This window comes from Chelonoidis abingdonii, chromosome 9 (assembly GCF_003597395.2).
Source record: "Chelonoidis abingdonii isolate Lonesome George chromosome 9, CheloAbing_2.0, whole genome shotgun sequence".
In the NCBI taxonomy this organism is placed as follows: domain Eukaryota; kingdom Metazoa; phylum Chordata; order Testudines; family Testudinidae; genus Chelonoidis; species Chelonoidis abingdonii.
In genome coordinates, this window is record NC_133777.1 from 80,129,041 (window position 1) to 80,152,729 (window position 23,689).

The 23,689-nt window shown below is 46.1% G+C and overlaps 1 protein-coding gene across 1 annotated transcript; it reads left to right on the forward strand.

The window, feature by feature from the left end:
• The first annotated feature begins 1,163 nt into the window (after positions 1–1,163).
• SLC24A1 (solute carrier family 24 member 1) lies at positions 1,164–22,968 on the forward strand. Its single transcript, XM_075069063.1, has 10 exons — positions 1,164–1,178; positions 1,698–2,696; positions 4,801–4,863; positions 5,648–5,738; positions 9,666–9,752; positions 11,570–11,682; positions 12,566–12,766; positions 14,693–14,782; positions 15,998–16,164; positions 21,232–22,968. The coding sequence occupies exons 1-10, from the start codon at positions 1,164–1,166 to the stop codon at positions 21,479–21,481; spliced, it is 2,076 nt and encodes a 691-aa protein (XP_074925164.1). The 3' UTR covers positions 21,482–22,968.
• Positions 22,969–23,689: the final 721 nt, after the last annotated feature.

Here is a 23,689-nt window from a genome sequence, read left to right on the forward strand (position 1 = left end):
AAGTTGTTTAGGTAGCTCGTTTTGGAGAGGAGAAGTAAATTGTTATGTTTAAATAAGGGGTTAGTTCAGGTATCTTTTTCTGTTCTCTCTTTTTTGTTGTGTTATAAAGGGTGACAATTTCCTTTATTTCTATATATGTTATTGAAGAATGCAGCTGACTGTATTATTATATGCTTATAGTTAATATATGCAGGAGCGGTGCCAGGGTTTTTGGCACCCTAGGCGGGGGTCCTTCCACGTTCCCGGTCTTCGGGGCACTTCAGCGGCAGGTCCCGGAGCGAGTGAAGGACCTGCCGCCAAATTGCCACCCCCTCAAATCCTGGCGTCCTAGGCAACTGCCTAGGTTGCCTAAATGGAAGCGCCGGCCCGGAATATATGCACATGCACAGGTACTTTTTAGACAGCAGGAGTAGGATTTATATGATCTTTCTCTCTCTCTCTGTAGGTACTTCTGTAGCCCCCCATCACTGGAGTCTGAGCACCTCCCAAGAATTTAAAACAGAGATAGCAACATCTGCATCTGTCTCCTCCTTTCCCCTAGTTAGAAATCTAAATTGATTAGCTTATGGCATTTTAAATATGTGAGTACATGTGCTTGAAGAACAACTTAGTGAATGGCTTAGAGTTGTGTTCCATTTACATCCTCTCCTCATTTAATATAATAATCCCATTTTGAAAAAACTGTGTTCAAAATAAGTTTGATACAATACACCAACTCCAAACTGCAAGGTGAATGCTATTCACCTCTACCTCAATGTTTCTGTACTGCCATAGCCCAGGCCTCTGTTGCTTTGGTATTTATAAATAGGCTCCCTCTGTAAGTACGGAAGATATGTTAATTATCCCCAAACAGTGTGATAACTAGTCCATTTTGCCAGTCCTAATTTAGACAGTAGGTTTAAGAAGTGTAGCCACAGTAACAAATCAATGCTCAGCATCTTTGTTTTTACTATAGCCAGGCCTAGCCTTCTGCTTTTCTCAAACTGAAGCAAATAGAGAAATCTTCTTTTGCTTGGTTTGTATCTCGTGAGAGTACAAGCATTGGGGAGCTGCAGAGTGGCACTAGCTGGGAGATATTAGAGCAATTGCCAGGTACATTTCCAGCAACATGTGAAGCTTAGATAGGTGAGTAACTGGCCTGTGTGAAGAGTGGATTTAACACGATGGGGTTGTCCTTAGTACTTAATCTTCTATAGTGATTTAGACTGTAAGTAAACTCCTTGGGACAGGGACCGTGTTAACTTATATGCTTATAAAGCACTGAGCAGAGTGCTACTAACTATCTGTTGGACCGAAATCAAAACCCAGATCTGAAGAACCCTGAGCTTTGTGGGGCATAGTGATGGGGAGAGAAGGGTCCAGATGCAGAGCTGAATGTTGTGGCTGGTTCGTCTCCATTATGAGTCAAACCAAAATGCCAGATCTGTACAGCCTAAACTTTGGGAAATGAGGGGGTTGAAAGCTGGATCCAGATCTGAATTTGCCAGGTTAGGCCTATCTTGTATAATGCAAACATAATGCCAGTTAATAATGCGTTGAGTTCAGGCAGGTGACAGTAGATCCTTGCACTGTGTGTTTCACACTAAAACTTCTTCTTTTGTAGGATTCCACACTTTTTGTAGCATGTAGTTCCAGTTCTGTTGAGATCCCCACATCTAGGAGCAGCAAGAGACTCCCAATGATAGGTGTAAATACAGTTTGGTGACCAGGAGAAGTCTCCATTGGCTCCAGGAACATTGATCAGATCCATGAGCTTTTGGGAAATGCACTTACCACTCAGGAGAAGGCTTCAGAGGAACTGGGTTCTTTTCCTGCTGGCCGTGGTGTTGGCTTTTTCCATCTATCAGCTTCTCTGTGGCCCTAAAATTCATTCAGCACATTGGACAGCATCTCAGCCTGAGGACCAAGTGAAAGTGACCACCAGGGACCTTTCCAGCAACAAAGTCGCTGCATCGGGCAATGGAACAACAGCATCCAAGATAAGGCATTGTGTGTATGTGGACCCTACGTCAGCCATGCCCATCACATCATCAGTGAATGCAACCCCACCCCTAGGAAGTGTCAATCTGACCCACTCGGATGAAGAGGAAAGTTACCCAACACCCTCCTCCCATGGAGAATACCCTCAAGACCTTTTTAGCTTGGAGCAGCGCAGGAAAGGGTGGGTCATACTTCACATCTTTGGCATGATGTATGTGTTTGTGGCCTTGGCCATAGTGTGTGATGAATATTTTGTCCCCGCCTTGGATGTAATCACGGAGAAGTTGCAGATCTCCGATGATGTGGCAGGGGCCACCTTCATGGCAGCAGGCGGATCAGCACCAGAACTCTTCACCTCTCTCATAGGCGTCTTCATCTCACACAGCAACGTGGGCATTGGCACCATTGTAGGCTCAGCGGTGTTTAATATTCTTTTTGTCATTGGCACCTGTGCCCTTTTCTCGAGGGAAATACTCCACCTGACCTGGTGGCCCTTGTTTAGAGACGTCTCATTCTACATTCTAGACTTACTGATGCTCATCCTGTTTTTCTTAGACAGCTTCATTGTTTGGTGGGAAAGCATCCTTTTGTTGAGTGCCTACGCCCTCTATGTGCTCACCATGAAATGGAACGTTCACTTAGAACAATGGGTGAAGGAACAGGTGAACAAGACAAGAAATACCGTGAAGGCGGCCACTTCTGAAGACACAAAGAAGGTTAGTGTCCTCGTTATTTTGTTACCTAGTTGGGAGTATTTGTTCTCACTTAAAGCACAAGGAAAGGTTGAGTCTCCTTGACAAAGGGTGCATTGGACCAACCTAATCAATCCCTTCAGAACTACAACTGTTGGTTAAGACAATTGCTTTACTTACTGGTGATTGTTAAAAGGTGAGGGAACATAATCTAAATATTAGGAAGTGAGGGGGAAATGAAGGAAAAGTCCATAATCTGTTCAAAGGGGGCTCAATTGTAGAACAACTCCGACTGTATCCATTAGGTGCACCTCTGCATTTTCAGAGAGGTGTATGGGATTTTCCACTCAGCTGTCATTAGTGGGGACTAGATGATTCAGTCCCATTCAGTGGTGGAGATTCAGGGCCTACATTAGCATTCGGGAACCATAGAAGACACATTGGCTTGAAATGCACATTCTCAGAGCAACAGGAGCATTTCTTTGGTTGTTTGAATCTAAACAATATAAGGATCACAACCCTTCCCTTTCACCTGTCAGGCTAGATCAGGGGTGGGCCACATCTGGGTGGGGAAATTGTATGCAGGGTCATTAACGTATGGCTGGGGCAGGGGGTTGGGGTGCGGGAGGGAGTGTGGGGTACGGCAGGGGCCTCAGGGCAGGGGTTTGGGATGCAGGAGGAGCGCAGGCTCCAGCCTAGTGCCGCTTACCTCAACTGGCTCCAGGGTGGCAGTGGCGTGCAGTGGGGCTAAGGCAGACTTTCTGCCTGTCCTGGCCCTGTGCCACTCCCGGAAGTGTCCAGCATGTCCATCAGTGGCTCCTGGGGGTGGGGTGGGGCAGGTGGCTTTGCCACACGCTGCCCTCGCCTGTGGGTACCACTCCCAAAGCTCCCATTGGCCATGGTTCCCGTTCCCAAACAATGGAGCTGTGTGGGGTGGTGCCTGCAGGCGATGGCAGTGCATGGAGCCCTTTGCCTCCCCAAGGGGCCACAGGAATGTGGTGTCAGCTGCTTCCGGGAGCAGCGCGGGGCCAGGGAAGGCAGGAACCTGCCTTAGCCCCCGCTGTGCCACAGGGCTAGCAATCCCCCACGCCGGATTGGAAGCCCTGATGGGCCGGATCCGGCCCGCTGGCTGTAGTTTGCCCTCCCCTGGGCTAGATGCTGAGCAGTCTAGGCTACTGACTCCTGTGGTATACGAAAACTATGTGTAATTGTGGTATCATCGCACCTTTTCTGCACCGAATTTGAAAAGGAGCAAAGACCAAAAAATGATACCAAAAGAGATGAGTGGTGCAGAGAGCGCTCAGCGTAAATCAGGAGACATGCACAAATACTGCAAGACAACCTGATCTAATGGGAAACAGTTTTTCTAAGAGTTTTGCCATTTTCTAGAACATTTTCCAGCCCCTTCTTGCTCTCCTAAAAGAAGCTGAACAAAGTGAGCAAGATTGGGTTGGAGATCCATGGTTGGAGGGTGGGTCAGTGTGGGGCCCAGGAGGTGCCAGTCCATGAATTATGCTCCCCTCTGAACATGGCAGATTTCCCATAGGAAACCCATATGTAACCTCAGCTGTGTGCATACATCGATACACACACCATGGTCAACAGCAAGAATCAAACATGGGGTCTTCTGCATCCAAGGCACAAGCCCCTGCTCTTTGAACTAAGGGAGAATTCTAGCTGTGAGACAGCAGACGACTGTATAGGTGCTGGAACCAGCCATGAGCAAGAAGTGTGATCCCAGACTCCATGTGTGGAAGGTACATTGCACAGTGCAGAATTAACCCCCTCTGCACCTGCTCTCCCTCTCAGAAGATGGGTAAGGCATCTTCGTATCTAGCTCCTCAGGAAGCGCTGCAGAAGGGGAGGCCATCCTGGGACTGGCACAAGATCCATACGACTGTGTTTTGTCTTGCTCACAGACCCTGGGGATCTATAGGGTTTCCAGGGCACTCCCTCTACCCCTCCATGTGACCATGAGCTCCTCCCCACTGAGGCAAGTGTGTGATGCCAGTTCTGTGAGCAAACCTCATAGGTAGAGATTTGAAGACACTTCCATGCAAGGGCAGCGTCCGTGCAGGTTGATGAACTAATGGAATTCCCACAATTTTATATTCTTGTTTCCATGTAGCAAGGCAATGGGTCAGTTGCAAGGGATGGAGCAAAGCACTCAGATGACAACAAGAGACTGGAGGTAGGTGGATATAATAGTCTGTGCAACACTATATGGATCTGGATGTATTGCAACTGGAACCAGCCCTGAATTTAAATAGATGCACCAAGCAGAAACTGTTATGTTGGGCAGGAAAGGAAAAGAAACAAACTCCTTTCAGAATGTGTCCTCTTCTCAGTGTAAGGAAATACGGACCAAATTCTGCCTTTGTGAAGAGGAGCAGTCATGGGCATTGAGCAAATGGAAACTGAGGCAGAAACTGGGTTGTTGTCTCAGGATAGCCAAGTGCTGTAATCTGATGCTACTCTCAGGGATACTGTGAGCTTGATTAGTCAGAGTAATGTTGATGATTCTCAGTCCACATCCCAGCAGACAAAAGCCCACAATAGATAAACCAGCATAACTGGAACTAAGGCCCCAAGCCAGCCAACAGCTTAAGCACATGCTCAACTTAAAGCATATGCTTTGCTGGATCAGGGCCTAATTTAGGAACCTCCTTGTTGGCAGTCTCTGCAGAGAGGCCATGGATAGGCTATGGAGATTGAACTCCTCTCTCTTCCCTGGAGCTGGCTGAGACACATTAGTGAGGCAGGGATGGGAAACCTGCATTGTTGCTGCCTGTCCTGGCCCTGCTGATTGGCTTGGGAACATCAGTCTCCCAGGGTGTCAATCCCGCTTTCACCAGCACTAAAAGACAGTACTGAACAACAGGAATAGTCTGACTGAGGGGAAATAGCGAAAGGGCCTGGAATTAATGGCTGTGTTATACATTCACCCTGTTCTACAACTCATGCCATCCTTACAGCGAGGAGGCAGCTCCGCTTCTCTGCACAACAGCCACATGCGCACCACCATCTTCCAGCTCATGATCCACACCCTGGACCCCCTGGCCGAAGGTGAGCTAACGCCCCACCTCTGTGTGATTCGACACTCAGTTCTGTAGCCTGGATGCAGGCAAAACTCACAGTGATATATACAGGATCAGGTCCTTGGCTGGTGAAAATCAGCATAGCTCCATTCAAATCAGTTCGGCTGTTCCAGTTTGTAGCAGCTGAGGAGCTGATCCACAGCAGTGTGTGCATATAATTATTTCAGAATGGGAGTCCTTTCCAAAGCTCAGGCCTCTCTCTGATCAAGGGCCCTGTGCCTGGAGGAAATGGCACACCATTTCTGATGTGCTTTGGGAGCTGTTATTACAGCAAAAACCACCCAGACCCATTAAACATACCTGGGAAGTGGCAAGCAAGGACAAATTCAGCAGATCTGTTGTTGCTGTGGTGCTGAACAGTTTCCCCAGCAGATGAAGGATGACTGGTCACATAAAAATGCGCACCTCCCCAAGCTGATGTTTAATGGTGCCATGAATTTTAGCCAGATATTTTCTTTTCACCAGGCTATAAAATAAGCAATGTAGAGATTGCTGAGGGTAAATCTGACATCAATGTGCTTTGGAAGGCTGAGTGCTCTTACTTCGGTAACACACAATTCTCTTAAAATTACAACCCTAATCTGAGGCCTTTGGTTCTTACTGAGGTCAACTTGCTTCCAACCAGCATGCAGCATCTGGTGTTTTCCATATGATGCCGCCTCTCCCCTTATGTTATGGAGGTGGCACCATAGTGCCCCAGGATTTCCAGTGGCTGTAGGCATGGTTTCAAAATGTTAATTAAAGTGCTAACTAATTTTGCCTCTAATATATAATTGCAGCTCTCTGGCATGTATAACAAAAGTATTAAGATGAGAATTTACTTGATGTGTGAACTTGATGAAACAGTATCAGAAGTGATACTAACACCCACTTTTGATCTAGGGTTAATTAAGTACAGGGATATACATCATGTAAATTGACGGCAATCAACAGGTTATAGATAAGTGCAGACAATATCATTCACATTTCCTTTGACCCATATGAACACTCCAGTGAATTAGTGCACTTAACATTCCTTTAATATTCAGACGTAAGTTAACTGGCCTGTTGCTCTGACCTGAGCTGGTCTGTCAGAGTCACAGGCACTATAGAAAAAAGAATGAATCTAAACAGATTAAACTAGCAATTGAAGAGAAACAGATCAACAGTGACTTTAGGGGGTTTTCCTCGTTACACTGCAGCTGCGTTTGGCCCTCTGAGCATTACAGCTAGGCAGGAGGAGGATGCAGAACAACAGAATTGGGGCTACCAGTTCTTTTCAGGAGGCCATGCTGATCTCCTGGCATGAAATGCTTGAAGCCAATTCCAAAAGAGGAATATATAAGAAATTAACAAACAAACTAGGAGGGCGGGATATCTGACACTGATCTTCTAATAGTTGTTAAGCTCCTGAAATGTGCAGGCTGACACAAGTTACCTGATAGCTAACTGATAGCTTCTCCGTGAGAGACAAAGCTCAAATTCATGGGTAATTTGCAAACAATAGTGCCACATGTGCTGAAGGAAAGAAAGAAGCTGCCACCTAGAATGGAGAAAACAAACCATTCTGGAATGGGTTTTATGTATTGCTTTGCTATAGGAAACCATACCATTAGCCATCAGCAGAGACAAGTCAGTCTGGGTAGGATTAAAACATAGGTGAAAATCACAGTATTTTCCCAACAGGCTTTTTCTCCCAAGTATGGTTCCTGCATTGGACCAGGGGTTTATGGAGGACTTACTGAATTTAACCAGCCCCCACTGTTCAGTTACTTTGGATTATTCAGGGCCTAGTGAGGTATCTTGATAGCCCACCTCGATTACAGTGTCGTCCCCCCCATCCCCCAAAAAAATACTACCAAAGCCTTAACTCCGTGAGGAGTCCTGAAAACGGGCAGCGTAAACAGCACCACCAGGATAAATGGGGGCAAGGCGATGGTGGGGCAAGGCTGCTGAATAAGCCAGAGCACTGACAGAGACTTAACCTACAAATACCCTTTCTACCTTCACCAGCCTTCAGGAGATGCAGGCTCTTTGGCCAATGACAGCCCCCCCCCCCCCCCCCCCTTGGAGCGCATGTCAGGAGAATTAATGTTCCACTTTCAAATCGCTGAGGCTGATCGCATGCAAACTGGCCAGTGGCCAGGCAGGCCAGAATCTAATGAGTTTATCTTGATTGAGAGATGCCCTCACACTCTACTCCTAGAGGACTCCATAGTCTTAGCTTAGGGAAGGGCAGGGAGCCAACAGCTTAGTCCCGCTTGATGCTGGGGCCTGGCTGCCCTGAGCAAACCCCTCTGCAATGCAAGTGCTTTATCTCCCACTAGCAGCCGGGAGAGTATCAGGGAGACAGGGTGGTCTAGTGGTTAGAGAGCGAGACTAGGCATTTGCCAGAGCACCTAGCTGTTTGCATCTGTGCACAGCAATGGGGGAGTTCAGTCATGGAGCATTCCATACCCACTCTGCACAATACAAGGGGTAAGGCTGCAGGGAGTCTGGCTCTGAGCTCTGATTCATCCTTTCCCATCTGTACCAGGGGGATGAGAGATAGAGTGGGCTGGAAAACTAAAAACACAGAGCTTCAATTTTTCCAACTCCCACCTCCATCCCATTTCTCACTGAAATATCATTTGGCTAAAAATGCCCCTACCAACTCTGACATCCAGCTGCCTTTGTCAGGTGCTAGGAGATCGTGGACTGAGACACTAGTGTTGCCTGATTTATGGATTATGTATTAATTATACTGATTACTTAAGAATTCCCAGTTAACATTCAGATAGGTTCTTGTACCAAGATCAGGCCCAGTATTATTAAAATTACTGTTCAGCCTGGAGCCCTGATGTGCACAACACTCACACTTAGGAAACCCTTCTGTATTTGTGATTGGTAGCTAGAGATAATACCGGGCAAGCATGTGAACAGCTGTCCTCACACCATCCCCTGCAGAACAACCTGAAATGTTAATCTATCCCCTCCACCCTCAAAACCTCTCACCGGGACTTAGTGGTGCTTTCAACCCAGGCTAGCTGGCCCATCCTGGGATCTCCCCCGTGCTGCTCGCACCGGGGCTAGTAACCTCCCCACATTTGGTGAACCACTCAAACGCTGATAGTAGTCCAATGCTTTCCCACAAAGATAGCCAGGTTCTCCCACAATTCATGGGGAAAGAATTATAGAGCAGCTCAGCTTACTGCAAAGATCCAGGGGCTGTACTCCCCAGATGTCCTAGCACCAGACATGGGGGGGCGCAGTGCCCGTGAGCACATGGTAACTCAAATAGGAGGCTTTGTGGTGTGGCTGCTCACAACTGGGCCAGGCTAATCCACAAGCCAGTGACACGAGTTAATACTGCAGTGAAGAGGGGCCTAACATTGACTCAGAGGAGTTTGTCATTTTTGTGGTCAATGAAATGTAAAGAGCATTTCTCATCCCAGGCCCTGGGTTGGCCAGGCTGCAGGCACACTGGCCAAACCTCTTCTCCAGTCACGTGACAGAGAAGGAGCTGCTTTAGTTTTCATGTAATCAAAAACTGAGCAAAGTCATCACTACTCAGGTGACAGCAGCATCTTACCTCAAAATGCCTTCCCTCCGCATCTGCTTGCTCTGCAGCATTGAATATCGGCACTGCTGATGCACCGGCAGGAACGCCATGCTCCCTCTCTCCCCACACATTTTATGCAGATTTTCTTTCAAAGATGGTTATTTTAGATTTCAGGCAAACCACCCTTTAAGAGCTCAGGATAATTACTGAAGTGCTAACTGCCTGGAGACTATAACAATCCTGGTCAGCTAGCAACAATAGAGCTGAAAACAACTTGGGTCTGAGGGTTGACTGCAGCCCATACTACAAGGCTCACTGAGTGGGAGTTAATTCCTTACACTTGATGACAGGGCCTGTCCCTCTTTTCATTCCCAGCAAAGTTTAAAGACAAGCGTGACATCATGAGCAACTTGGCCACGGGCAAACTAGGCTCTCAGGTCAGACAAGGAGTGAAACAAGAAGGTGAGCTCAAGGCAACCTGCGCCATTTGCCTGTAGAATCCTTTTGCTTTGCACTGTACTTGCTCACCCCACCAGCGCTGCAGATCCAGGGCTGCCCATGAAATGAAGCTGTGCAACACACACTTCCACTCCGTGAACACTGATCACATGCAGCTGTCTATGCAAAAGCAGCCACAGATGGTCGAGAGATATACACGGGTGCCAAGAGCTGGCAGTCAAGTTCATTCCTGCAGAGCCCTGGGAGTGCGTTAGTTAAATAAGCATCCAAATGGAAATGACTAGGATGAGCCGGGCTATTCAATCAGAAGGAAAGATTGTGCGATTACGCTCAGCAGCTGGATGCTGATGCATCACTAAGACATCAGGGGGCTGCAAATGGGATTTATTCTTTAAAACAAACAAAAGAGCATTAGCCTGGGAACTGGGTCTGTCTCCTCAATTGGAACGTGGCAGGGTGACTCTGAGGGGACACACAGTACGAAATGTCCTGTGCAATTGTCTTTTGCTGGCTTTATCTATTTCAGTAGCGATTCATAGGCCGCTTGAGCTAGCATTTATAGAGGTGGTAGCTGTCCAGCGCTGCAACATGGATCTGTGCTATTCGTGGGGCTGGAGCCATCTGAAAGTGGATGAGTAAAATTCACACTGAAGTGCCCATCTCCGCAGGCACGGTGCCATACCACTGGAGTGCCCTGACCACATAGTTTGGTCTTGCCTGTGTAGATGACGACCAAGCTGTGGTTAAGCCCTAAATAAAGATCTGGGAGCATATCCTCAGCAAATTGTCATAGTTCCACTGAATTCAGTAGAGCCACAACTATTTACCCCAGGTGAAGATCTGCCCGCTAGAGGATCTTTCCTGTATAGATGGGCCCAGGCTACATCCTGTCCATGTTACCAAACTGTGCTATATCCTCAGGCCAGATGTTTTCGAAGTCCCACTTCTGTGCATCTCATTGTGCAACCCCCCAAGTGACACGTGCCAAGGACAGTTTCTGAAAGCCTGACCTCACATTGGTACAAGGGTGTAAAAACAGGATCACTAAGACCATTATAAGGGAGTTCGGTTCAGCCTGCACAGCTCAAGCCAAACCATCCTACAATACTAGTCTAGGTATGATCCTGTCATAACATGATCCCCTGACCTGGCAGATTTGGCTATATAGATGGGCCCAGAACGTATTCACTAAGCCACATTGCAGCAGCATGTCAAGATCCCATTCTCTCTCAGTGCCTTTCTTCCCACCACTATGCAATATGCATGTTCCAGCACTGTTCTGAGCAGCTGTCTTTAGGTTTCTCTTGCTTTCGGTTACATGGGTTAGTTACATTCCTGGAGGGACCAGCACAGAGGAGTCTGGGGATTTTTTTCCTTTGTGCTATCAGGTGTCAGCACTTTTCTCTTTGGACACGTGCCTAGTGATTAGGGATTAAAGCTGGTCAGCCAGAACAGTCGCTTCTGAGAAACCTTGAACAACACCAACCCCTAGAGAATGCCCCTGTCATGGTGGAAAGAAGGAAGCAGAGCCCTGCATCCTGCCTGGTTGCTGAGGCTGGCTTTAACAGAATTTTCAAACTGTGTGTCCATTAGCAATCAGCCAGTCAGCACTCCCTCTCTTTGCTATAGCTCCCTTTATCCACATGAGCATTATATAAGTGATGCCCCGGCACAAAGATGCGAGGCAAAGCTGCTGCAACAACCTTATGTCTAAGGTTAGCGGGCCTGATTGTGCCCTGCTTTTGCTGGCGCTCCCTGCTGATGCGGGAAGGTCATCTCTTACTGCTGGGCCCAGCTCTCTCTCTTATCCTTTCAAACAGAGAACAAAGCGGAAGCAGAATTAGCAACCACTGTTCAAGTAACGCCTGCCAGCGACTCCAACCTCAGCGTGGAGGAGGATGAACACAGTGTGGACACACTGCCTGGCGGGCAGGTATTGTGAACTGGAGCCACATGGAAAAAGAGCTCAGCCCAGGCCAAAACCTCAGAGCCGTGTCCGGTGAAAGAGGGCACAACCCAACTCAAGTCATTAGCCACTCTAAATAGACCATCCTTGTAGTAACAAGTTATCTTGAGTGCCAACAGAGAGCCCTAACACAAGTAACTAATTAGACCCAGTCAGCTAAGACCCCAAAATGCTCCTTCTAGTCAAATCCAGGCTCAGAGGTACTACAGCAGTGGACTGTGGTAGCCTTATGTCATATACTGCCCTACTCCTCAAGCTGCCCCATGGATTTTGGTGAGACTGCTCAAGGAGTAAGTGACTCCACAGCGGAAATGAGACTATCACAACCTGTGTAAACTAGTTAGTGCAAAGACTGTTATCCTCTATGGCAGTTCTTTTTGTTTTAATGATGTGTCCTAAGCCAGGGAAGGGACAGTGGCCCCTTTAAAGAGATAAGGCTATTTTGCTGTGTTGATGACCTGGTGGTTTTAAAGCCAGATAACATGCACTGTCTGTGTGCATCCAGTGCCCAACACAATGGGGTCCTGATCCATGACCAGGGCCTCTGAGCAGTACTGTAATACACATACTTAAGATATTCAGGAGTCTGACTGCAGCCTCTCTGGACGCCTGCACTGAGATAGGATCCTTCACAATGTGGTCACATAATGGTGACTTGGGGGACGGACTGTTCTGCAAATATTTGCAAATGGGATAATCAAAAACTAGATCTCTGCCTGGGAGGACAGGACCATACTGAGTCATTCACAGCTGTGTGTGTGTGAATGCACACAGACATGTGGAGCTGTCAATGTAGACTTCTAGTTGTTTCAAAATGTGTTGGGGGGGTTGGTTTTTTTTTGGTTCACAGCTCTCTCCGGCTAGAGAAGGCAGTAGCTCTGAGGAGGAGGAAAATTGTGATGACGAGAGTGAGGATGAAGATGAGGAGGAAGAAAATGATGAGCCGTTATCCCTCAAATGGCCAGAGACCTGGAGAAAACAAGCTATTTATCTTTTCCTCCTGCCCATTGTGTTCCCCCTCTGGCTCACAGTGCCCGATGTTAGGAACCCAGTAAGATTTTACTTTCTTTATGCCACTGCGATGGATAAAGCTTTATTAGCAACAGAGCCACGGGGTCTCTATTTTCCCCGTAGATAGCTCGGGCCTCTATGTACTGTGATAAAGTTCCTCCTCTACTTTGATGGGTCCTGCGCTTATTGGCAGATTTGCTCACCTCAATGATCTTCCCCACAGTCTGGGTCAACTCCTTCTGTGGCTGATCAGAAGTTGGGAGGTTTAGGGGGAACCCGGGCCTGCCCTCTACTCTGGGTTCCAGCCCAGGGCCCTGTGGATCACAGCTGTCTATAGTGCCTCTTGTAACAGCTGCATGACAGCTACAACTCCCTGGGCTACTTCCCCAAGGCCTCCTCCAAACACCTTCTTTATCCTCACTACAGGACCTTCCTCCTGTGTCTGATCATGCTTGTACTCCTCAGTCCTCCAGCAGCACATCCACATCTCCTTGTACCTCTTGCTCCCAGCTCTGCACATACACACCACAAAGTGAAGTGAGCTCCTTTTTAAACCTGGGTGCCCTGATTAGCCTGCCTTGATTGGCTGCAGGTGTTCTTATCAGCCTGTCTGCCTTAATTGGTTCTAGCAGGTTCCTGATTATTCTAGTGCAGCCCCTGCTCTGGTCACTCAGGGAACAGGAAACTACTCATCCAGTGACCAGTATATTTGTCCTCTAGCAGACTCCTGTACCCCACTGGTCTGGGTCTGTCACAGTACCTACTTCCCACTGATGGGGGTGGGAGCTGGAGCCCCAGTTCTGGGACTGGGGTTGCTTTCAAAGGCGAGAAGTAACTGAAAGCAGGTATTCTTCCCTTGAATGTTACAAGGCAAACCAGCAGGCAATGGTTAATGCCGAGTAGCAGAGACTCCTCTAGGAAACTGCGGCGGCTGTGTCAGTCCCAGAAACTACCGCTGCAGCTGGCCCTCTCAGCTGGCAGAGGCAGAAGAGAGGCTAACAACAGGATGAGCCCAGAGCCTGAGCTACGCTCTGTCCTCACCAAGGAGTCGGTCCATGTTGCATGGAAGGCAGATTGGCAGGGAAGCATGGGCCGCTTTGCACTGCCGCTGCGTTCATTATACCTGTGCGGAGCCAGAAAATGTCACTCCTCGCATCAGCACCTTTTTTTTTTTTTTTTTTTTTTAAACGCAAACACTGAAAAATGTAAAGAAAAAAAAAAAAATTGTGTCTGTGCCTGCGTAGCACTGGCCATAGAGCACATTAACCGGTAGGAGACTGAATTACTACACACGACTGCTGTCTAGATCCAGGGCATTTCACTAGCAGTGAGGAGTCATACCACCTAGTGGCACTGGTTACATCAGACATTTCTCTACTGCAGCGGTTCTCAAACTTCACTGCACTGCGACCCCCTTTTGACAACAAAAATTACTACACGACCCCAGGAGCCCGCTCGACCTCCACCATCGTGTGTGTGTGTGTGGGGGGGGGACGCAAAGCCAAAAGCCGAGTCCCGTCGCCCCTGGCAGGGTGAGAGCAAAGCTGAAGCCCAAGGGCTTCAACCCCAGGCCTGTAACCTGAGCCACCAGCCTTGGCGACCCCCAGTTTGAGAACCACTGCTCTACTACATGGCTGTCGGTTGTTAGCAATGAGGGTGAAGTCTGCCCACTGAACAGTCACGTGACAGGACGCAAGAGCCTCTGCAAAACTACTGGCAGTGGGATGAAACACAGTAAAATAGCATGGACTGAAAACTAAGCACGGTGCAGCTTGTTTTAAGCACCCACCCAAGGTATCAGCAAAACCTGCGCACCTAGTAGAGATGTGAAAAATCAAACAAAATGATGCCAGACACTATGGGGCCATGTTAAAATAATTGCCTGAGGTGAAGTGATGGAGGGTGGATCAGGCTGTTGGGAAGATCAGACCCCTAATCATTTTCTTTTCAAACTTGCTTTGAACAGAGGTCTAGAAACTTCTTCGCCATCACATTTCTAGGAGCCATCGTCTGGATTGCAGCATTCTCCTACATCATGGTGTGGTGGGCACACCAGGTAAGAGGTTCTTTTTCTATCTAGAAACAAAGAGTGGTTCAAAAAAACAAGCAGAGGGGGGAAAATGCCCCACTGTGGCAGACACCTTTGGCCTGGACTACATCTACAAATTAAATAGGCTTAGCTACATGGCTCAGGCCTGTGAAACATTTTGCACCCCGTGTGACACAATTAGGTCAGCCTAAAAATTGTTCCACTGACCTCCCTTCCACCTCTTGGAGAGGTGGGTTACACTGACAGAAGAACTCTTTCTGTTCATGGAGGAAGCATCTATCCTACAGTGGCAGCAGCACAGATGTGCTGTTGTAGCATAGATATTACCCTTTGTTTTCAATGATTGACAGATACTACCATCCAATTAACACTAGATATTTTCTTCTGGGAGAACCCAAGTGAGAATGTTCAGTTTCATCCTTTTTCATTTGACAAAGATTAATTCTTGCCCCTAGCCCCTGTTTTTAAGGGAGTTTTTGCATGAGTGGAAGAAATGTCAAGTTGACAATTAGCTTCATCGTCTTTTTATCAATGCATGTTTCGGTGGGAGACATAAGTGTATTAACCTTATCTAATTACATTTCTAAGAATATAGGGTCTGATATAGTGTGGTGCTGAGTGCCCTTAATGCCCCTTGCCTTAATATCAATATGCTATTCAAGGAGAGGTGAAAGATACTCAACCCCTTGTAGGATTGAATTGTAGGCCTACAATTGTATTTGGTAATGTATTGTACATCTATCTTATAGTTAATCAAACCATGAATCAACAGAAATTGTGGACACCGAACCACAGTACAGATGTCAATCAGCAAGTGGGACTGTGTATCCAACTAGGAAGACCACTCACAGAAAGAATTTATCACGATTTGGGCCAGTTTTTAATTTGGAGAGTAAAGATAACTCCACATCTTCCGGAGATGTTCCAAGACAGATGTGCTGTGCTGCAACTGAACATGCTTCCACTTAGTCATGCCTCAGAGGCACAACTTTGCAGTTAGAAGAGGATAAAGGAAATAGATTCCCATTAAAGAAACATTTCATATCAAAATAAGCTATAGAATTAGGCCATCCTGTATCTTGAAAAGCAGAAATAGGCTGCAGCCTTTAAGGGGATTTCAAATAAAATCATAACCCAAATACAGCACCAAGCCTGCAGGAATGAAAAGGGTTAATGAAATTTTTTGTTTCAAAACTAAGGACCATTGTTGCTGTTTACTAGGTTGGAGAAACCATTGGGATTTCAGAAGAAATTATGGGTTTAACAATCCTGGCAGCAGGCACTTCAATCCCTGATCTCATCACAAGCGTTATTGTTGCACGTAAAGGCCTGGGTGACATGGCTGTCTCCAGCTCTGTGGGCAGCAACATCTTTGACATCACTGTTGGGTAAGTACTAGCCACATGTTAAGAGTCACGTTTGGTTTGAACTAGAAGATGCTGCATTTCTATACCAGTCTAAATTGGACTTGTTACTTTTGTGTTGGATACAAACCAAATTAAAGGACAGCTGGACAATTAGTGACACATTCATTTGAACAGATTTCTTTTGTTAACCTGACCCAAAGAGAGAGTTTATAACTAAAACCCAATGCCAGGTAGTGCAGTATGGTGGTAACGCAAGACTTTTTAAGTGGTATAAAGTTCTTAGTCTAAACGGCTATAGTGCCACTGACCAGGAGTATGTGGTTCAAAATAAATAGCAGCAGCTTTACCTAAGGATCTCCGCGTGCCTCAAAAACATTTAATCTTTCAGCACCAAGGCGTGAGAGAGACAGTGACAATGTCCCTCCTTTAACTGAGAATGTTTCCCTTTCTCAGCTGACATCTTCTAAAATTTAATTTGTTTGTTTTGTTTGTTTTGTTTTTTTAATGGTTTAGGGTAATGGAACTTGTGTTGATCCTGTTACAGTTTGATGCACTTTTATATAAGATCTAGAGATCTGCTGCACTCAGCTGATATTGCTAATTTTGAAATCCAACCCACAGAGTAGCTGTTTTTCCAAAATTTAATTTTTTTAAATGATAAAGCTATTTAAGGGGCTTGCACATTTAGTGTCGCTTAGAGCATGACACAGCTCAATATGTTTTACTAGCTGTGCTTTAGAGAAAAATCTGAAAACACGATTTAAAAAGAGTTTGTTTTTCAATGATAGTGTTGTCAAGCACCTGTTTAACAATTAGGTACCTTTTGAAACAGTAGAACATTGACCATGTGGTGGGGCAATTCCTGATTGACCAGACTGTGGTGTACAGAACCCTTACCGGTGGCCTGGATTGCTGCCAAGTTACCTGATCCTGCTTCCTCCTCCTGCTCTGGGGTTGCTTCTACGGGTGCCCATGCTCTTCATCCCTGGAGTGTGCTCAGAGTGGCTGGAACAGAGCTGCCATCCCTCTAGATTGCTGTGTTCAAGATCTCAGATAGATAAAAGAGGTGGTAAAGGAGTGGGAATTTCCTGACTCAGTAATTTTCTTTCTGCTAGCAGCATCTCCCACAGTCCTGTTGCGGGTGGGCAGCGTACTCCCCTCCCGTCTGCAGTTTCTGGAGGCAGTTCAAGGCCATAGAATAGCCTGTGCTAGCCACACGCCCTTCTCGGGCCTGCTACCAGGCAATTCATTCCAAAGCTGTGTGGAAACTTGGAGAGAATAAGGAGTAACTAATTCCATCGCCAAGCAAGTAAGACTGTACAGTAAGTCCCTACTTATATGGTAGGTGTCCAAATGAAATGTTGACTCTCGGCTGCAGAGCCATCTGGTGTAGCAGAATTGTGGGAGATGCTGCTAGCAGAAAGGAAATTATTGGGGAAGAAAATTTCCATTCTGCAGCCCAGCCTCTCCCACAATTCTGCTACTCACGGGAAGTACAGGGCAGTGGATAGGAGCAGGGAGAGATAAGAGAACAAACAGAAGGAAAAGGAAACTCCTCCCTACCTCCCCCTTTTTTCTCTTTAGGATTGCTCAGATGGCAAGGTTGTTACTGGACAACCACCTGCAGCACCCTCCTCCTTTGAAACAAGTATTTCACTATCAAAGTAAGGTCTCCATCCAAAACTTTGTTTTCTTCATCCATTTGTTGAGTCTTTTGAGGTTTAAGATGGGACTGACATCTCCAGGGCACTTCTGAACAAAGATGATGCTGGAGTAAAACACTGAGAAGCGTTCTTCTAGAGGAACACCTTCTATTATTCCTATATCCAGGAGATGGGAAAACTCATTCTGGACCAGCTTGCACCTGGCGGGGTTGCTGGTGATGGAAGACTGGAAGAAGAAGGGATGGGATGAAGCCTTTAATGCACCAGGGATACTCCTTCAAGCTCTCTTTCACACTCGTCTGTAGTAGAAACAACTCATTTGTCTGGAAAGTGGGAAATCCTGTGTCCAGAGCTCAGGTTTGGGCAGAAGTACATTTGCTTATTGTCATAATGAGTCCTTTGAGGCTGCAGGAACCCCTTAAGGTTTTCTGCTCTCTCCTTGGATCCCTTGACATATCTGTTCTCTTTCCTCTGGAACCTCTGTGAGGAAGATGAACGAAAGGAGCATCTCTTTCTGATAGCGGGTTTGTAGTTCCTTCTGAGAGCAGAAAGGGGAGAGGGGAGGTTAAGGTTCAGTGGTGTTTTCAGCCACTATCATGTCCAATTTCTTTCTAAAGAGGAGAAATCCTGTGAATTTAACCTGGGACTTGTTTGGAGTATCTACTGTCCAAGGAGCGAAGCCATATGTGTCTCCTGGCCACAGAGCCAGATGCCATGGCTCTGGCAAAAAACCTTATAGCATCTATTGGAGCATCTGCCATGAATGCTGCTGCTGGAGAGATTTGTCTTAAGTATAGATTTAAAGTCAGGTTGGTCTCCGCCCTTAAGGGCTTTAAGGTCCTCCAGCCACAACACAGTGGCTCAAACAGAGCATGTGGCTGCTAGAGATGCTCTAAGGGTAGCTGAAGAAGCATCAAAGGGTGGCTTCCACTTTCCTATCTATTTGATCCTTGGGGAAGAAGTCCCCTTTGGATGGACTAACCATATGCTTTGCTAGAGATGCTATGACAGTATTGGTAGGGGCATATCTATGAGAGCATTCTTTGACTCTTGCAGTTTATAGAATCTGAGAACATGCCTCAACGCTTTTATTGTTTTCAGGAGATTCACACACCTCCTGGAGTACCTCCTGAAAAGGATGGGTGCAGGGAAATCACTGCCTCGAGGGAAGATTTGGCAGTGAGGTATTTGCTCTAAGGCTTGTGCTCAAGAGCCTGCTCAGGCTGGAACTCAAGTGTGGAGATAACCTCTTTGCACGTGTTACAAACTTCTCAGTGGGAAAAGACCTGTGTTGCATTTTGTCCATGTCCTGCTTGGAATCAGTCTGCTAGCTCTCTTTCTGCAGCAGAGGAAGAGGTGTCTGAGTCAAAAGATAGATACCATCTATGACAGGCCCTTTTGTGGCTAGTCTTGCTTTGAGCCCCTAGAAATTTCTCCCTTTGATTTGTCTCTTGTGGGCTCACAGTGCCGCAGGCCAGGGGATGGGGATTCACTGCCAGAGTTCCCTGCCTCAAGCTGTGAGGAAGGGGTGCTGATTGTGAGCCCTGCTTCTATCCCCAAGGCACTTTGGACCCATTTCAGGATGTGGGGTGGGGCCAGAAGCCTTGTCCTTCAGTCTTATCCTTAAGGTCCTGAATTGCCCCAGGACTCCCTGTCCCCCAGGCTGGCTGAATGAACTCCTTAGAGCCGCCCCCTGTTCTGTTCCATGTCTCCTGGTCATGCTTTTCTGTGGTGGAGTTGCAGCTTCCTGGGGAAGACAGGTCCCAAGCTGCCTGTCTGACCTCAAACTCCACACCCTAGCAGCGCTAGGGTCAGCTGGCTGACAACAGGCAGGGCATAATTCGCCCTCTGTAGAGCCCGTTAAAGCTGCCTCAAGATGAAGCCCCTTTTGGGGTTTGCCAGGAGCTTGCGTGGCTGCTCTGCCATCCCTGAAAGCTGGCAGAGGTGCTTGAGCCACATGCTGCTAAATACCCGGTCCAAGAGGAAGAAAGAACAAAGCAGCCTGCTACCTACTGCCCGAAGACAAACCCCCCCAAAAGGCAAAGAAAAGGTCAGGAGCCCAGAGGCCCACCTCTGACTGCCCCGGGAGACAGAACTGGCAGCACCCAGGTAAGGGAGCACAGCTAGCACAGGCTGCGCTATAGCTTTGAACCGCCTCCAGAAACTGCGGACAGGAAGGGAATGGCCCATATGTAGCAGAAATGTGGGGGCTGCTGGGCTGCAGAAACAGGAGCAAAGTCAGCAGCAGGACAGGAAACACCAGTTGTCAGTGGGCCCTGACCTGTTATTAAGAGCGGACGTATTGAGAAACTAAGTGGCTGGGCAGCACATGCAAAGATAGAAGAGTGCGAGTTAGCAGGAAAGAATACAGAGAGGAAGAGAAGCCTGAGACCAAGCACTAGAGCAGCAGTTCTCAAACTGTGGGTCGGGGATGGGTCATGGCCCCATTTTAATGGGGTCGCCAGGGCTGGCTTAGACCTGCTGGGGGCCAGGAGCCCAGGACATCGGGACTCAGGTTACAGGCCCCCTACAAGGCCTGAAGTCCTTGGGCTTTGGGGCTTCAGCTTTGCCCCCTTCCCCCAATGGTCTCAGACTTCAGTCCCCCTGCTGGGGTCATGTAATTTTTATTGTCCAAAGGGGGTCGTGGTACAATGAAGTTGGAGAACCCCTGCACTAGAGAAGCACACGTGTGGGAGGAGGAGTCAGAGGCGGGCAGCAGAAAGAGAGCAGAGATGAAATGAGTGGCAAGAGGAGATAGTGGGATTAGGTTTCATCCCCCCGCCCTAGCAGGGCAGATCACATATATTGCATTTCAGTTTTATGGTAGCAGCTGGTGTGGTGCAGCGGGGATGTTTTGTGATAGACATGGGAAGGAAAGTGGTCCATTCATGGGAGGAAACGTGGTCTGTGAAAGAGGTTAAGATGCAGCTCATGCTCTGAAAAAGTTTGAGCATGCCCCTCCCTAGGCTACACTGGGATCACCCAGTGGCAGTTTTTCAGGAGAGAAACAAAGATCTCTTGGCCTAATCTCAAGATTTGGAGACAGATGGGGGGAAAAAAACTTGGATCTCCTATCACAGGCTTCCTGTGTGACTTTACTCAGGACAAGCTCCAAGCCTGTTTTCCCCATCTGTAAACAGAGATGAGACTTATGTACCTGACTTTGTGGTACAAAAAGGTTTAATGCATGATTAGTAGGGTACTTTGAGATTCCTGGATGAAAGGAATGAAAGCAGTCCAGAGTACTATCCCAAAACTCAATTCCTAGGGTAGAAAGCAAGGTAAGTCAGTTTTATCTAGAACAGCATAATGAAGATTGCACATTAAGTTTTTCTGCATGGATTTTGATACCAATTGCTTTATATCTATGTTTTGCATGAACTTCTCTAAACATTCCTTTAAACTGCTTTTCCCTTACTTACAGTTTGCCAGTTCCTTGGTTCCTTTATTCGGTCTGCAATGGACTCAGCCCAGTTGCAGTCAGTAGTAATGGTTTGTTTTGTGCAATTGTTCTGCTTTTTATCATGCTCTTGTTTGTGATCATCTCAATTGCCCTATCTAAATGGAAAATGAACAAACTATTGGGGCTCACCATGTTTGCTCTTTACTTTGTATTTTTGATCATCAGTGTGATGCTAGAAGATAAAATCATATCCTGCCCAATATCTGTATGAGGCTTGGGTGTAACTACCATTTGGGCAGCACACAATGAGGTGATCTCCATAGACAGTATGTGTAAATGAACTTGAAAATGGGTGGGAGATAGTTATGTTTTACTTACTTAAACCAATTGTAAGCTTACTGAAAATTGTGAAAACTAAGCTTAGTGAAACTTAAATTCAAATAAAGATTTCTATTAATATATTTATATGCATTAATATATATTTAGGCCCCAATCCTGCAAAGACCCACACAGGTGTTTAAAAGGTTACGCACTGCAAGTAGTCCTATTGAAGTAATAAGATGAAAGACAGAGGCCCTGCCCACGTGTAGTCATTAAAGAGCCCAGACAATTTTTGCAGGAGTCAGAGTATTATTAGTCTTTTGCAGAATCACGGTCTAAATTATTAATGAAAGGGCCTGATCCTAAACCCACTGAAATCAATGGAGGTTTGTCAATGGGTGTGGGATCAGACCCTGATGGTGAAATTCAGCCCTGTGGAGAGAGCCAGTACTCATTTTCTTACACCCCCAAAATAGGGGGTAAGTGGGAAGTAAGTGTTGAACAAGCCTTGAATTGGTCCCTCTAAACAGAGGGGAATTTCACCCTAAACTCTTGGAGAAAGAGCAATAAACTGGATTTCTGTGCTCAGTGGGAAAAGCATTTACCAGTTACAACGCAATCCTGAAGGATATCCACTCTGCCCCATTATAAATAGGCATCTAATTCTCCAATGTGATCCCTAAACTCATGGTGAAGTCCAGGGGGACTCCATGTGGACCTAAGAGTCCATTGGTACAGTTTGCGTTGCAGGATTTGGGGACTAGGAGAGCACACTGCAAACCAGTAAAAGGTAAAGAAAACAGGAAGTGAAGCTGTTCTAAAGAGGAAGCTGAAATGACCTTATATTGCTTTTCATCTCCTGAAAGTGATTGTATTCAACTCCTGTTAGCACTAATATGTTTTGCAAAATTGTGTCACATGAAGAAATGCTAAATATCATCCACCATTATCAATTAGACTTTATGGCTTAAGGTTACCAATGCCTCAATTAAACCAGCAAAGTGACGAGAAACTATAGATGCTTCTGTCATTCTTAAACCATTTAATAAAATTTAAAATGAGCATAACCATACTGAGAACTTTAGCTTTGTATTTACTTGTAAAACTTTGAACTTTTATTCTTTTGGATGAGACAAAGTTTATCATTGTGAACAGTGACCTATATATTTTAAATGAATTACAAAACAAAATCAACATCCAACAAACCGATGTTCTTTTTGGTAAATAAAATTTAAACGTTACATATTTACAAATCTACAACCATTCATTTAAAAAGTGCTGTTTGCAAACAAAGTACCATTTTAAAATCCAGATGAGAATATTATATGAAGAAATACTCCTCTGAAATTAAAACTTGTACCTTCCATTTGTTATACAAAGATTTTGCATGCAGAAATTGTTCCTGTCTTTCTCTGGGGTAGAAATTATTTCATTTGTCCGTGGAAATTTAAGAAATCATTTTATCATAACTGTACCAAGAGCAAAACCTAATGGCAGTGGGCAGTATTTAAGTCACTGAGAAAAATTTCCACTTCTAATATCACAGGGGTTCTCAAACTGGGGGCTGGGACCCCTCATGGGGTCACAAGGTTATTACTTGGGGGATCGTGAGCTGTCAGCCTTCACCCCAAACGCCACTTTGCCTCCAGCATTTATAATGGTGTTAAACATATAAAGAAGTGTTTTTGGATTTATAAGGGGTGGGGAGTCGCACAAAGAGGCTTGCTATGTTAAAGGGGTCACCAGTACAAAAGTTTGAGAACCACTGTAATAGCATCTCATTATTCCACCCCAACAGTATTTCCCCCCCACCCCTGCTGCTACGAGGGAACAAGAGAAAAGCATGGTATATATTGCACTGAAATGTAAAACACTTATTTAAAGTTAATGGAAAGAAGCACTATATAATACACACAATATTTTACAATTTTTAAAATTGAAAATATATTCCAGAAGTACTAGAAAACATCTTCATCCTAGCAATACTGGAAAACATAATCAAAATGCTTTTTTAATAAAGGACAGTGAAGGCTGAAAAGTATTTCAATATTGAATTGTATGATGCTTAAAAACTTTCCACCTTCAGGATCTGCATTCTGACCACCACATTATAACTATCTAAAAATATATCAGTTTCTGAGATATTTTCTATTTCACA

Coding starts and splice junctions, on each gene's coding strand:
- SLC24A1 (XM_075069063.1), top strand. Junction 4,864..5,647: donor ATGACAACAAGAGACTGGAG/GTAGGTGGATAT, acceptor CCATCCTTACAG/CGAGGAGGCAGCTCCGCTTC. Junction 11,683..12,565: donor ACACACTGCCTGGCGGGCAG/GTATTGTGAACT, acceptor TTTGGTTCACAG/CTCTCTCCGGCTAGAGAAGG.